This window comes from Panicum hallii, chromosome 2, assembly GCF_002211085.1.
Source record: "Panicum hallii strain FIL2 chromosome 2, PHallii_v3.1, whole genome shotgun sequence".
Lineage (NCBI taxonomy): Eukaryota > Viridiplantae > Streptophyta > Magnoliopsida > Poales > Poaceae > Panicum > Panicum hallii.
In genome coordinates this window covers 41,701,931-41,715,946 of record NC_038043.1, presented here as the reverse complement: position 1 = coordinate 41,715,946, position 14,016 = coordinate 41,701,931, and the positions used below count along the sequence as shown (strand labels likewise).

Sequence of the window (14,016 nt, the reverse complement as noted above, 5' to 3'; positions counted from 1 at the left end):
TGCACCATCTTCATTCTTTCCAAGTCCCTTACCTTTCTCAAATCCATATTTGCTTAAGTACATTGATCCAAATCCCTTGGTATGCTTCTCAAACTCACCTACCCTTGGTGAGGGATTTATCTTGAGTACTTGCTTGTGAGATGGTGCTTCTTCTTGCACTAATTGAGTGAGTCTACTAATCTATTTCTTCATGGCTTGCATTTCAGTATGGTTAGTAGCACTAGTTTGAATATCAATATTAAAACATCATGCACAACCGTTACTAGTTAAAGGACTAGATAACTTTGATGACTTAAAAGTGTTAGAGGAGCTTTCCAAGACAGTATTAACTTTAACTTCAAGTGCCGTGTGAACGGCTTGCAAGCTTGTTAAGCTTTCTTGAAGTTTCTAATTGTTTCTCTTCAAGTTAGCATGAGTGTCTTCAACTAAGAAGAGTTCTTTAGTTAAGTCATTCACTTTCCTCTTTTCACTAGTAAGTGACTCTTCTACCTCAAGAAGTATGCTATCCTTAGCTTTTAGAGATTTCTCAAGTCTCTTGTTTTCCTTCTTTTCATTGGTAAGGTGCTTTTCAAGAGTCTCGGATTTTTCTCTCTCAAGGCTAAACAATTCTTCTTGTGATTCAAGAGTCTCATCTAGGTCATCTAGTTTCATTATTCTAGTTGCCACACCCTTGCCATATTGTTTAATGAGACTAGCAATTTCATCTTCCTCATCTACTTCATCATCCGATGAGTTTGGAGATATTACTTTTGAGTTCTTTGCCATCAAGCATATGATTGGACCTTGATCCTCATCATCAGTGAGATCTTCAAACAAACTTGGTTGATGTGAAGAAGAGGTCTTGAATGCCATAGTTGCAACATCTTCATTATCGGAGTTGCTCTCTTCATTTGAATCACATTCTTGACCAAGATGAGCTTCACCGGCACGTGTTTTGTATCTTGGCTTGTCCCTCTTGGATGAGCTCTTCTTGGTGTCCTTGTTCTTCTTCTTTTCTTCCGGACAATCCGCAATGAAATGCCCAATTTTCTTGCAACCAAAACACGGCTTGCTTGATCTTCTTCTTGATTCATGCTTGTTCTTGCTAAAGTTTCGGAAGTTGCTCTTCCTTAGAACTCTTCTAAAGTTCTTGATAAAAAAGGCCATTTGCTCATCATCAAGCTCATTATCTTCATTATCACTAGAGTCATCATCTTTTGAGGATTGAGTAGCCCTTTCCTTGCCCTTCAACTTAGCTTGAAAAGCCAACCCATTATTCTTTGCAGCTTGCTCTTGTAGGTCGGCCAAATCTTGATTTATCTTGACCCTCTTTAATTGATCATGATGAGCTTCAATTCTCCCAAGAACATTCTCGGTGGTGAAGTGTTTGAAACCTCTTTGAGCTCTTATCAAGCTAGGTAATGTGACATTTCTAGCTATGTAGACGGTTAGGAGCTTGTCCACTATCTCACGGTCACTCCATTTATCTCCACCAAGAGACTTGATTTGATTTGTGATCTTCTTCATTTGATTGTACATTTCTTTGACGGTTTCATCTTTCTTCATGAAGAAAAGGCTTAGTTCATCTTCTAATATTTTGATTCTTGACTCGCGAACTTTCCTTGAACCTTGACGATTCACTTGGAGTGTATCCCAAGCATCCTTGGCGGTGAGAGCATCTTCAATCTTGTCAAATGTATAATGTAAAATTCCAAGATTTATAATGGATTTAATTTGGCTCTAGTAATTTTCTAAGGATTTAATTGTGCCTAGCTTGCATTTAATTTAATTAAAGTATACAAGTAATTAAAATTTGTTTTAGGGTCAATATGATTGTGCAATCATGCTGGTGCATATATTTTATTGGAATGAGTGTACAGGGTTTGAATTCAAAAGTTCAATTGAATTCAAATAGATTTGAGTTTCAAAAGGATTAGAAAAGAAAAGGAAAGGAAAATTGGAGAAAGCAGTTCAGCCCAGGCAGCCCAACCTGCCTCCTCTCTTCCCCTTGGGCCGGCCCTTCTCTCACGCAGGCCCATTCTCTCTTTCTCTCTTTCTTTTCCCTCGGCCCGCCTCCTCCGAACGCGCGCCCCTCTCCCGCACGCGGCCCAGCTAGCTCGCTCGGTCCACCTCCATCTTTCCCCCGCGCTCAGCCCGCTCGGTCACCTGCACGCGTTCCCCTCCCTCTGACCGGCCGACCCCACCCGGCAGCGCCCTTTTCCCCCTCTCCTTTCTTCTTCCCTCGCATCACCGGCCGCGCCCGACAAATAGAACCCCCGAGCTAGGCCCGCACGTCGAGGGTAGCCACCGCCCGACAAATAGAACCCCCGACCCCTGCACCCTCATCCCTCCGCCTCGTGGCCGCCGCCCAAAGCCCTAACGCCACTGCCCCTGCTTTGCTCCGCCACACCGTGACCCTACTCTGTCGTGGACCGGCCATCCTACCACGCTACAGTCCACCAGAGCCGCCGCGGAAGCTCCGTCCCATGCCCAAGACCGACTCCGAGCCCCCTGACCTCGGCCTTCGCCTTTGCACACGCCGAAATTGAGCCTGGACGCCTTCTCGGGTGAGCTCGCCGCCGTGGCAATTGGCCACCGTCGGTGTCGCTTCGACCAGGCTGACCCCTCCATTGGCTTCGCAGGGACTCCACATGCCGACCCGTGGAGCTCAGGAGCCCAGAGCAGGCCGTATCGACCCGTCACCGACCTCCGCCCGTGCGCCGCCGTAGGACTTCGACGCCGACGTCCTGCACGACCACCCTGCTCGGACCCGAGCCTCGGTGAGCATCCCGTCATCCCCCGGATCCTTTTGCGCTAGGCGTTGTGGCCCTTAGTCCCCCACAGCGGCCTAACCACGGCACGCCGGCGACCCAGTGCCGCCCGCACCGTGGTGAGCCCCGACCCAAACCCTAATCAGCCGCCTCAAGTGCCTAGATGAGTTCACGGTGTCGCGCTCTACCTCTCGGGCCAGACCTTGTCCAAAACCAAGCCCAGACGGCCGAGATCGGCCAACGCCGGTGAAGCGCCGCCGTGGAAACTGGATTCCGGCGACCGCCCCGCCGCCCCGTGCGCCCATTGGCCCCGAGCCGTAGGATCCGAAGCCGACGCGCTAGATTAGATCCATCCCAGATCAGGTCCGAGCCATTAGATCAAGATCTGACGGCCCTGGTAAGAAGGTACCAGTTCGGCCTGGCTATTTTGTTAAAGAGCCCCTGTGCTTTCTCGAAAACAACCCGCAGTCCAGCGCAGTTCGAAAGTAATTGCAGATCAGCCCAGTTTTTAGCGTTTAGGCCCCTGAATTCCTTGGAAATAGAACCCGCAGTTCAACCCTTGGTAGTTTTGCACGTTAGACCCTGCGTCTAGGGTTTAATTAGGTTTAGGCCCTTAGTTTTTGCACAGAAACCCCTAGAATCTTCTATTTTCTTGCAGTTAAGTCCCTGGATCTTGTTTTAACCCTAGATTTCGCGTCTTAGCTCCGTTTTAGGTGGTTTTCACGCTCACGCAATTGTTGTAACACGTAGAATAGCTTTAGCTTAGGTTTGTGTGCTGTTCTATTGTATTGTTGTACTGTTTCTTACTTTTTCCATTATTTGCATGTATGTCCATGTGTGGACCATGTTCTGACGTTGCGATCATGAGTAGACGTTGAGCCATCAGAGGAGTACCAGGAGCCACCTTCCTCAGACGCGTTTGAGCAGCAGCCAGGAGAGTTTGAGGAAAGCAAGTATAACATGAATATCCTATCACTTTTAAATACAATTTCATACTGCATTTTAATATTGTATGCCTATAAGGATTTCCTAGCCACTTTTATCCTTTATATAACACCTTGGGGTGCATTTTGGTTAGTTGTGCTAGGTGTTGCGCTCTCACATATTATTGGTCTTTTTTAATTAAACTTGATTAATGGTATATGCAACTTGATTCTGAGGGTGGTCCTCTGTGCTGTTTGCTTGAGTGACTCACGTCTCGTTAAAAGATGTTTTTATTAGAAAAATGGTTTAGGGGGCCAGCACGGTGCTTAGTGCTTGGTTGGCCACTCTCCATAAGGACCGGCTCATAGAGCGACAACCTGGAACAACCGCGCAACCACAAGACTGGAATGGGACGGTCTTGACTTACTAATTAGGTCATTTTAGTTTGGAAGTAACTTACCTGCGGGGCAAGAGGGGTGGTAAGCTTCAATGGTCCCTGCTCCTCCGGCTTGGTCTGTGCTGTGTGCTTGTACCCCCGTGAGCTGGGCCCCATCGTCGCTGATCCAGAAACCTTAGCGGTTACACCTTACCAACGTGATCCTTTGTAACGGTCTCGTAGTGTGCTTGCTAGTCATCTCACCAAAGGAAGTGTGATGAACAACTAGCGTAGCTCACGACTTGTGGGTAAAGTTGTGCAACCTCTCGAGAGTGTAAAACTGGTATACTAGCCGTGCTCACGGTCATGAGCGGCCCAGATCCTCCGTCTAATTAGTGGTTTACCTTTGGTGGTTTGGCTTGGTTTTCAATAGACTCATGATTAATTTTGATTAATTATTATGCAACTTGGGTTATGGTAATTCATCCACTTGTAGTAAATAGCTTTAATAAAAATTTGCCAAGACTAAAAGCTAATGCAGTTGAGCCAGCCAACCGTAGAGCCTCATTATTCGTGTTATACTTGTTGAGTACAAGTTGTGTACTCACACTTGCCTTCTCTACTCTTCTGTTCTCTTTGGGGATATCTTCGACTGCTGCTCAGTACCAGGCGACGTGGAGGACTATATCAGCGAACTCAACAATTTCTAGGCATTGTGTCCCAGCCGACGTCCCTATGGCGCCCTGTTCTTCATGTATTTATTTTACGCTTCCGCATTCCTTGAACTGATTCTTAATTCAGTTGTAATAAAAATATTTGTTTACAATTTATACGCTTTTATTTTGAGACATGTGTTGTAATATCTTGATGATTCCGTTGTATATATGCGTGACTTGATCCTGCCGCATATATGATTGCTCGATTTATGTTCTTATAAATCAGGTGTGACATCAAACTCTTCGGCACTTACGGAGGAGTGAAGGATGTTCAAGGCTTGGTAGTTGCGTTGTAGAATATAAGCTTGAAGCGGTGTAGGAGTTTCATCATCATCCGGAATATCACAACCAACTTCCACAATCTTCCAAAGATCCTTATGAATGGCACTCAAGTATTCAAACATTTTTATCTTCTATTGATTATAACCTGTGCCATCAAAGTGAGGTGGCTTTCCCATATGTATTGAGGCATTGTGTTCACTTGGGATTTGAAAGGTATAGTCATGACCCACTCAGTGATAATTGACGCTTTTCTTCACTTTTGAAGAGCTTGAGGATCTTCTCTTGTAATCGGTGTCCGAGTCATCACTTGACTCGATTATAATTTTGGTGCTGGATTTTTCTTTCTTTCTTTGTAGTTTCTTCTTCTTCTTCCATGCCTTCCATTCTTGGAATGACATCTCATCATCGATTGTTTTCAAATCTTCTTCTTCTTCTTGTTGCCTATTCTTTTTCTTGTCCTCAGGTTTTCAAACGACTTCTCCTTCTCAACTTCAACGATTGGATCGACTGGAGCCTTGGATAAAGTGTCACTTGACATCTTGATTCTCCAAGCGGTTAAGCTTCAAAGATGGAGAACTTTGCTCTGATACCAATTGAAAGGACCTCAAGATGCCTAGATGGGGGTGAATAGGCTAATCTGAAATTTAAAAACACTTCGAACACGGTTAGTAACACAGATGTCCGGATACTCCGGATATATATCCGGATACTTTGGATATCGAGTCCGGAGTTTCCGGAGATAATATCCGGACTATCCGGGTATGAAACTAGCTACACAAAAACAAAGATAATGATGCTGTAAATTAGATCTAGTAAATTTAGAGGGACTAGTGGTACCTTTGGAGTGGTTCTCACCAGTTGTCTTACTCTAGAGACTTGTGTAATAGTAGATCATCCTCAAACCCTAGAAAGTTAGTCTCACAAGCAAATAACCACTAAGACAAGTTAGAATTGCAAGAGTGAGACAAAATTTGTTTCCCGAAATTTACTCCCAAAGGAGCTACGTCTCCGTTGAGGAAGGATTCAAGAGACGGTGCTCAAGAACCCCTATACTACTCTCCCAAGGGTGAGACCAACGCTCAAACCCAAGATCACTTACTATGAGTTCCTCCGAGAGGAATGATGATTACAAACTTGTTGTAATGCACACAACTCAATTTAGCATTCACAAGCGATGCCTAGCCGTTTAGGAGCTTGAAGCTCTAAGAGTAACAAACTAGAACCCACCAGCTTACTTACACAAATCTTAGCTCTTGCAACAATCTCACTTGAATCCCCTAAGAAAATCACTTAAGAATGAAGTAAATGGGAAGTGAGAGGGCTCTCTTTTGCTTGTAAGCAGTTCTAGTCGAAATGAGCAAGAGCGAGAGTGAGAGAGGGGGGTATGGGGTATTTATACCTCTCTCACAGAAAAACTAGCCGTTGGCAAAGGGTACCCGGATACTCCGGGTATATGTCCGGATACTCCGGACACCAGGGCCCGGAGACTCCGGACCAGAGTTTCGCGAATAGGTAACAGTAACCCGGAGACTCCGGGTATACGTCCGGATACTCCGGACTCTCTATCCGGACATTCCGGGTTAGCCAGTGAATTTCACAGGAAATCTCTTTTTAATGGTAGGATTATTTCTCATGGTTTTTGTAGGTTCTCTTGAGCACAACTACCACGTCAACGCTTGTGGATCAAAGTCCCTCTTGATAGTACGGCGTTCCTATACTCAATTTCAAAAATAAAATCTAGTCTTTTAGTACACTTGAAAACACCGCTTTTCATATCCTTTTTGAGGGTTCATGCTTCGTTATATGCTTTGCATAGTCACCTTTAGCACCTGCACACATGCTTAATAACACGATTAAATATACATGTGCTTTGTCATCTATCACCAAAACCCACTAAGGGGCCTAGATACCTTTCAGATACGGCATATACCAAGAGAAGATAATGGAAGGGCTAATGCTATGGCACAAGAAGCATCCGGTTATGCAATCGGGAAGAAGTATTTTCACACTCGAAAACCGATACGTGTAAATGCCGAGTTACAGGTTCTAGATGAACCGATCAGACACTACTGGTTTGACCGCCCAGACCAGTCTGACCGGTGAAAAGATCGGTCTGACCGATGTGTCTGTTGAAAGCAGCGATTCGGCCGAGAAAGTTGATAAAACTGTCAAGGCTGAAGGTGGAGATTGGAGAATTCCTATTGTGACTTATTTGAGATATCCTGGTCGTGGTGCAGAGAGAAATATTCAGCTTTTGGCATTTAAGTATGTATTACTTGATGATGAGCTTTATCAACGAACCGCCGAAGATTTACTTCTCAAATGTTTAGATTCGGATCAGGCCAGAGTTGCCATAGGGGAAGTTTATGAAGGCATCCGTGGAACACATCAATTGGCTCCTAGGATGAAGTGGTTACTTAGAAGGGCCGGTTTCTATTGGCCTAGCATGATAGCTGATTGTTTCAAATATTATAAGGGATGTGAGGAGCGTCAGCGATTTGGTAATTTGCAATTGGTATTGGTACATGCTGTGTTGATGCATGCTATTATTAAACCATGACTGTTCTGAGGTTGAGGTTTGAATTTCATTGGACAAATTAATCCTCCTCTATCAAAAGGGCATCGCTTCATGTTGGTCGCTACAAATTATTTTACTAAGTGGACCGAAGCAGTTCCCTTAAAGAATATGACACATAGAGAGGTGATTGAGTTCATTACAGAGGATTTTGGTATTCCCTAGACTTCGACAACTGATCAGGAGACTTCATTTATATCCAAGGAGGTGCATGAGTTCACCGAATCTTATAAGATTAAATTTCTCAATTCATCTCCATATTGAGCTCAGGCCAATGGTCAAGCCGAGTCTAGTAATAAGGTTTTGACCAAACTTATCAAGAAAAATATAGAAGAGAATCCTAAGAGGTGGCATGAGATTTTATCTGAGGCTTTATAGGCTCATCGTATATCTACACATGGTGCTACTAAAGTTACTCCTTTTGAGCTTGTATATGGTCAAGAGGTCGTTTTAACCTGTTGAGGTGAATCTGGACGCTTACAGATGGGCCAAACAAAATGATCTCTCCACTGTTCATTACCATGATTTAATTTTGGACAATATTGATAAGGTGATCGATAAGCGTTTGAAGGCTTTGGAGGAGATTGAGAAAGACAAGCTTCGGGTGGCTAGAGCTTACAACAAAAAGGTAAAAAGTAAATCTTTTCAGGTTGGTGAGCTGGTTTGGAAGATAATTTGGCCTCTTGGGATGAAGAACAACAAGTTCGACAAGTGGTCGCCAAGTTGGGAAGGTTCATATCGTCAAGGTTATCTTCAGAAATTCATATATTGTGGAGATGTTGCACGGAGAACGTTAACCCGGAGCTCTCAATGGGAGATACTTGAAGAGATATTATCCTAGCTTATGGCAAGACGCTTGAAGAGGAAAATGGCTGATATATGATTATCACCCTTAGAATTATTTTTGTCTGGTGTATTCTGTGTTAAGCATCAACCTTAGACTAGTTCTAGTGTTGGTTATTGCTTTTTAGCTTGCAAGGCTTACCAAAAAGGCAGGGGGCATATGTTGACACCCAAAATTAGCAAGAACAGAGGCCGATCGGTCAAATCGGTCTGCCCGACCGGTCAAACTTGTTGGGTATGCTGTAATCCGAGTAGTTTTAGATTTTATAAATCATGATCTTTATAAAAAGACTCATGAAGGGGTACTACTTCCCAGTCTATTTATATGAAGATTAAAGCCGATTGAGGGTGATCCCTAATCAATTCAATAATTATTGCCTTTACTTTTTACTCTCCAAATCCTAACTTTTCCAAACCCTAATTGCTATTCTTTTTCATCTCTATAGCGTTCGAGGACGTTCTGAATGATCTGCCGATCTCAGGACAACCGTAGCTCCATCAGCTCCGACGGGTCCCTCCTGAGCTCTTGGTTCTAGGTCTTCGCACTGCTGTTAGACCAACGGTCTGACCGGTCCATAGAACCGGTCTGACTGGCCTGTGCAGTTGCACCACCGGTGACGATGGTCTGTGATCCGCGCGTTTTGGCACATTCATGGGTCAACAAATCCCCCGTCAGCTCAGCCCATATGCACATGCCAAAATGATTCCAATAGGCATTGCTGTAAGGCCCATTGGGCTCAAGAACTATTAGGCCCAAGGCTTGGTGCCCGGGTGGTCCAATGGCTTTTCCTGGCAAAAACTTGCAGCCCCCTCCCCTGTTTTAATTGATGGGAGAGTGACCAAAAGTACAAACAAAGATTCCACCAGTTCACCGGTAACACAGCAGCAGCAGAAATACGCGAACAGTCGAACACCTTCCGGCGCAACAATATTTTTTTTCCAAGTAACGGAAGTTGTAACAGAGAGCAGAATTAAACACTTCTTCACTTTTTACTTCCTAAGGAGACATAATAGAAATAGATATGAAACATTAATGTTTAATAATTTAGCATTCTACCTGGGCTATGAAAGCCACATATACCGTAATACTGATGTACAATGCCAGTCTGACAAAAGAAACTAATTAACAGGTTATGAGACACTTGATCCGTGTAGGTCCAAAAAAAGAACATTACAATTCTAGTCCCATCTCTACTGTCCAATTACTCCATTTCATCCAAAAATACACAAAATTGACGCACACCAGCGACACAGAAAGCTTCCACAGGCCAGGCCAGCAGAATTATGTTCACCGTATGAACAAGGGAAGAGTACCCTCCTGAAAAACCGCTCGGGGGTCAAGGTCAGACCGATGGGAAGAACTTGTTCAGATTGAACGGCAGCGAGTAGAACTCTGTGCTCCTCGCGTCTTTCTTGTAGCTCCTGGACTTGTCCCACCAGTGGTAGCCCCTGTCCTTCCTAGCATCTTTCACTTGGATCGTGTTGTCCAGGACGTAGGCCACCAGACCAGCGACGAAGGGCTTCGACGAGAACGGCACGTTTATCATGTCGTTGAACTGTCAGAAGCGAGGAGAAACATCAGTTAAAATTTTTTAAGCTCCAGCTATATCAAGGGAAATGGCACAAGTGTAGCTAGGATTTCTTTCTCGTACCCATCTGGCGCCAGTGTGCACTGGACCATAGCCTGCAACTGCTGTGTACTCATTGAAGTACTGAGGAACCGATAATCCCATGAAGAAAGCGAACCCCATGATGAACTTGGTCCTGAAGCTGTTTAGGTTGCAGAACTGAAGGAAGCTCAGACCAACGCCACCTGCATACGGAAGTGACAATGAGTCTGATAGCAGGAGTATGATGCTAATGACTTTCAAAAGAGGCTGTCGAAGGATGATAGTGGTTTCAGGTACATGCACATACCAACATATGCGAAGAAGAGACAGTACATGCCGGCAAATATGGGCAGTGGAATCGAAGCGAACAGAGCTCCAAATTTTCCTGGTTTGCCAGATGAAATATAATCAGCCAAGCACATGGCAGGAAAATATATGTATACTTATACAACGATATTTGTGTAACAGTATGTGAAAAAAATCAGTACACTTAATATACCAAGGACAGAGAAGAAAATCATGAACCCAGCAGATATTTGTACTACTCTCCGGCTGCCAACACGTGTCAATGCAAGCAATCCAATATTCTCCCTGTAAGCACAAAATTCATATTGCATATCAACAAAGCATTCAGTTCTGAAAATAAATCAAGGATTAACACTTCATGTTTCACAGATATACTTACACTGAAACTGATGTCCCGTTGGCTGTCCCAAAAAACGAATCAAGCAAGATACCAATGCCCTGAGTGTAGTTTCATATTGATCTATGTTAGAAACCAAGATGGTACAAACTCATATCGCTGAGTCCACAGGATAACGTTTGAGTCCTTACCTGCCATCCAATGCCCCGACTAATAATTGATGGAGGAATCATAGTTGCACTTGCATATCTTGAAGCACCAATGAAAGCGCCAGTTGACTACAAAAGAAAAAATATATATATCAAATTGATACCACAAATAAATGGATAGAAACTATAATATGGTAATACAATTTTCTTTCATTTCGGTCAGTATAGCGAACAAACCTCTACAAGAGCAATGAATGAAGTCATCATCATTGCAAAAGCTTCTCCAGCATCAAATGTTGGAGGACCCCACTGAAAGGGATAGGGAACACTTATCCTACAACAATTGTTCATAACTTCATAAGTAATGTCACCAATATAGCAATCTAAAGTAAGAATATTGTCCTGGGATCCTACCAAGGAGCTCCTCCAACAAGACCTGAACGATCAACACGGCAATGCACCTGCGTCTTCGGTGGAGAATTCTTGTAAGCACCACCGATGGTGAGAATGTATGCGTAGAGCCACACGATAGGGACGGTGAAAAGAACACCAAACCGTCCAAAGACATCCTTCCCAAAATGCAGAACTTGAGGCAAATACTATAAAAAAAATTCAAATTATTAGTACATGACATACCCCACAATAGACATATTGGTGCAGGAATTAAGATATATATGTACCTGAGAAAATACAACCAACAGGAGGAGTTCAGGAAGGCCAACTTCAACACATTTCGCTACCTACATGCAGAATATTTCGTCAATCCTGATGTTGAAACATGGAGAGAGAGAAATAGATAGAGCAAACTAACCCCTGGAAAGCCAAGCTCATAAAGTCCAAATCCAACAAGTGAGATCAAAGGAACAGCTGATAATGGACTTAACAATCTGCAAAAAAGGACAAAATATCAGAAATTCAATGTAACATACTACAAAACGAAATGATGCATGGTAATGCAGGGAAAATAATAACACCAACTTGAGAACATTGCGCCAGAGCCCACTGAAACCAAGTATGATCTGAATTGTCGATGCGATGATGAGAGCACCCTGCGTTCCCCTCATTGTCCGCAAGAATTTCTTCACGTGAGCAATAAAAGCTTGTCAATGAAACTTGTGCCCAAAGATACTGAAACAAGGGTGATGAACAGAGCACAGCTTCTATGTGGTACCTCGCGAGGGTCTGTTTCGTTGCTGTACCGCCCCGCCAAGATGATGGAGATGGTCGGCGCCACGAAGATATATGAGCCACCCATTACAACAGGAAGACGAGTCCCGAAAAATGTTTGTAACAGGGTGTTTATGCCAGCTACGAACAATATCGTCTGAACCACACGAGCTTTCTCTTCCTGACAGAAATTGCATCTACCGTTCAGGTATTTGGTGTGCAAATAGTAACTTAGCAAATTTAGTGCAAACACTGATACTAGTTGAGAAATCTCAAAATTCGTCAAAAGCCAATGAAAAGAACATAGCCAGAATTCAGCACATAAGTTTTGGGGCTCACATTTCCGCCTCCCATCTGCGGAACGAGCGCGCTGGGTATGATGACAGTGGTGCCCAGCATAACGATGAAGTGCTGGAATCCTAGTATAATGGCCTCGGCTGCATAGAGGATCACAAGGGTAAGAGAAACGTTAACATCCTTGAGCACATCATGCATACCATCTACATGCTTTAGGAATTGCATACAAATTTAATTTACAGAAAAAGATGTGCAACCACACACCTTTCTTAGTTTTACTGTATATTCAAGCCAAAGCAACCTCACTAAATTCTAAAACTACTTGATCAAGGAAAGATACTTTTTTCCGAAATTAAGAAACTAATCATAGCAGAAAAACTATGAAGTGATAAGCACTTTTGATTACAGACACATCAGTTTGGAGCAAACACCGGCAAAGACATAGAAGAAAGGGGTTCAGTAATAATCCCGAGTACTTTATTTACATGAACACAGGATGAGCAGAGACGTCTCCGCAGACCCAAAGGTGAAAGCCTCAGCATCAGAGAAAAGCAGCAGCGCAGAGAAGAAGGAAAAAAAGCGCAAGAGGACAAGCGCGGAGAACATTTGAACAGCGAAACCAAACAAAAGACCTCCCCGAACAGAGTAGGAAGGCGAGCAGAGGAGAAGCACGTACGCCATGGCGGCGGGCTGGTGATGCAGAAGGAGACGCCGGCCAGCTGCTCCTTGGGCGGGTGCGGCTGCAGCTCGTCGGCCTTGGGCGGCGGCGCGGCGGCCATCCTGTCCCTTCCGCTGCTGTCCCGGCGGCTGCCGAGAAACCGAGACTCCTCACTCCGCTGGCACCGTCAGTGACAGAAAGCAGGCGAGGAAGCTCCAAGAAACTCCCGGATGGGAGAGAATCAGATTCTCCGGTGCACACTGAGGGATTCTTGTAGAGTAGCAGAAGGAAGCCAATCAAGGACCCAAGCTCTCTACTTCACGAGGAAGGAAGAATCGATCGCAGGGGCGAGAGGGGGAGAGAAATGGTGGGACGCCGCCAGTCCTCGCTCCTTTTTCCTTCTCCCTTTGGGTTGCTGGCTGCTGCTCTAGCAAATTCCACAGCAGCCTAGTAGGAGTATAGTAGGAGTCCCCCTGCGCAAGGAATGGAATCTGGGTACCCCCAAAAAAGGCCACCTTTTTTCCACCCTTTCCCACACGCCCACGGGCACACTGCGGTGCGCTCTCTACGATGCTTGATTGAAACCGCTGGAACGGAATCGTTCGCCCAGCGGCGGGAGCAGGAAGGAAGGAGAGGAAGCTCGGCTTCGCGAGTAGGGAGGGGGGGGGGGGCAGGAGCACTGCCTGAGAAGGAGAGCGCAGGAATGGCGAGCTGGCTGGCTGTCAGAGCTCGGCGGTAATCTTTTTGAGCAGGAGCAGGGCTGGGCAGGAAGGAGGTGGCAGCACAGCAGCGCGGCGAGGCGCGCAGGAGACAACGACGGCTCTCCTCCCCCTGTGCGGGCGTTCTCTCCTTTTTTTTTTCTTTCCTCTTTTCTTCTTGCTTTGCTCCTCGCTTTCCCTCCCTTTGATCTTTTCAAAAAAAAAGGAAAAACGGCGCCTTTGCAGCCGCAGCCGGGGTCCTGTTTGGGTTCGTTTCACCTCGCAGGCTCGCAGCTGCTGTGCCTGTGCTACACGCGCGCCGCGCTCG

At 45.0% G+C, this 14,016-nt stretch overlaps 1 protein-coding gene across 1 annotated transcript; it reads right to left on the bottom strand.

The window, feature by feature from the left end:
* Window positions 1-9,496: 9,496 nt before the first annotated feature.
* LOC112881442 (nucleobase-ascorbate transporter 6-like) lies at window positions 9,497-13,780 on the bottom strand. Its single transcript, XM_025946124.1, has 14 exons — window positions 13,009-13,780; window positions 12,375-12,472; window positions 12,040-12,216; window positions 11,847-11,947; window positions 11,680-11,755; window positions 11,549-11,608; window positions 11,283-11,467; window positions 11,106-11,202; window positions 10,911-10,997; window positions 10,762-10,820; window positions 10,576-10,667; window positions 10,384-10,461; window positions 10,119-10,279; window positions 9,497-10,022 (listed from the first exon to the last, which is right to left on the bottom strand). Exons 1-14 carry the CDS (start codon window positions 13,109-13,111, stop codon window positions 9,810-9,812), a joined length of 1,587 nt encoding a protein of 528 aa, XP_025801909.1. The 5' UTR covers window positions 13,112-13,780; the 3' UTR covers window positions 9,497-9,809.
* Window positions 13,781-14,016: the final 236 nt, after the last annotated feature.

Bases quoted from the DNA above. Each gene is read 5' to 3' on its own strand.
- LOC112881442 (XM_025946124.1), bottom strand. From the start codon at position 13,111: ATGGCCGCCGCGCCGCCGCCCAAGGCCGACGAGCTGCAGCCGCACCCG. The intron at 12,473-13,008 runs GTACGTGCTTCT...TCCTCTATGCAG, and splicing joins CACCAGCCCGCCGCCATGGC to CCGAGGCCATTATACTAGGA. The intron at 10,462-10,575 runs GTATATTAAGTG...CTGGCAAACCAG, and splicing joins GATTTTCTTCTCTGTCCTTG to GAAAATTTGGAGCTCTGTTC.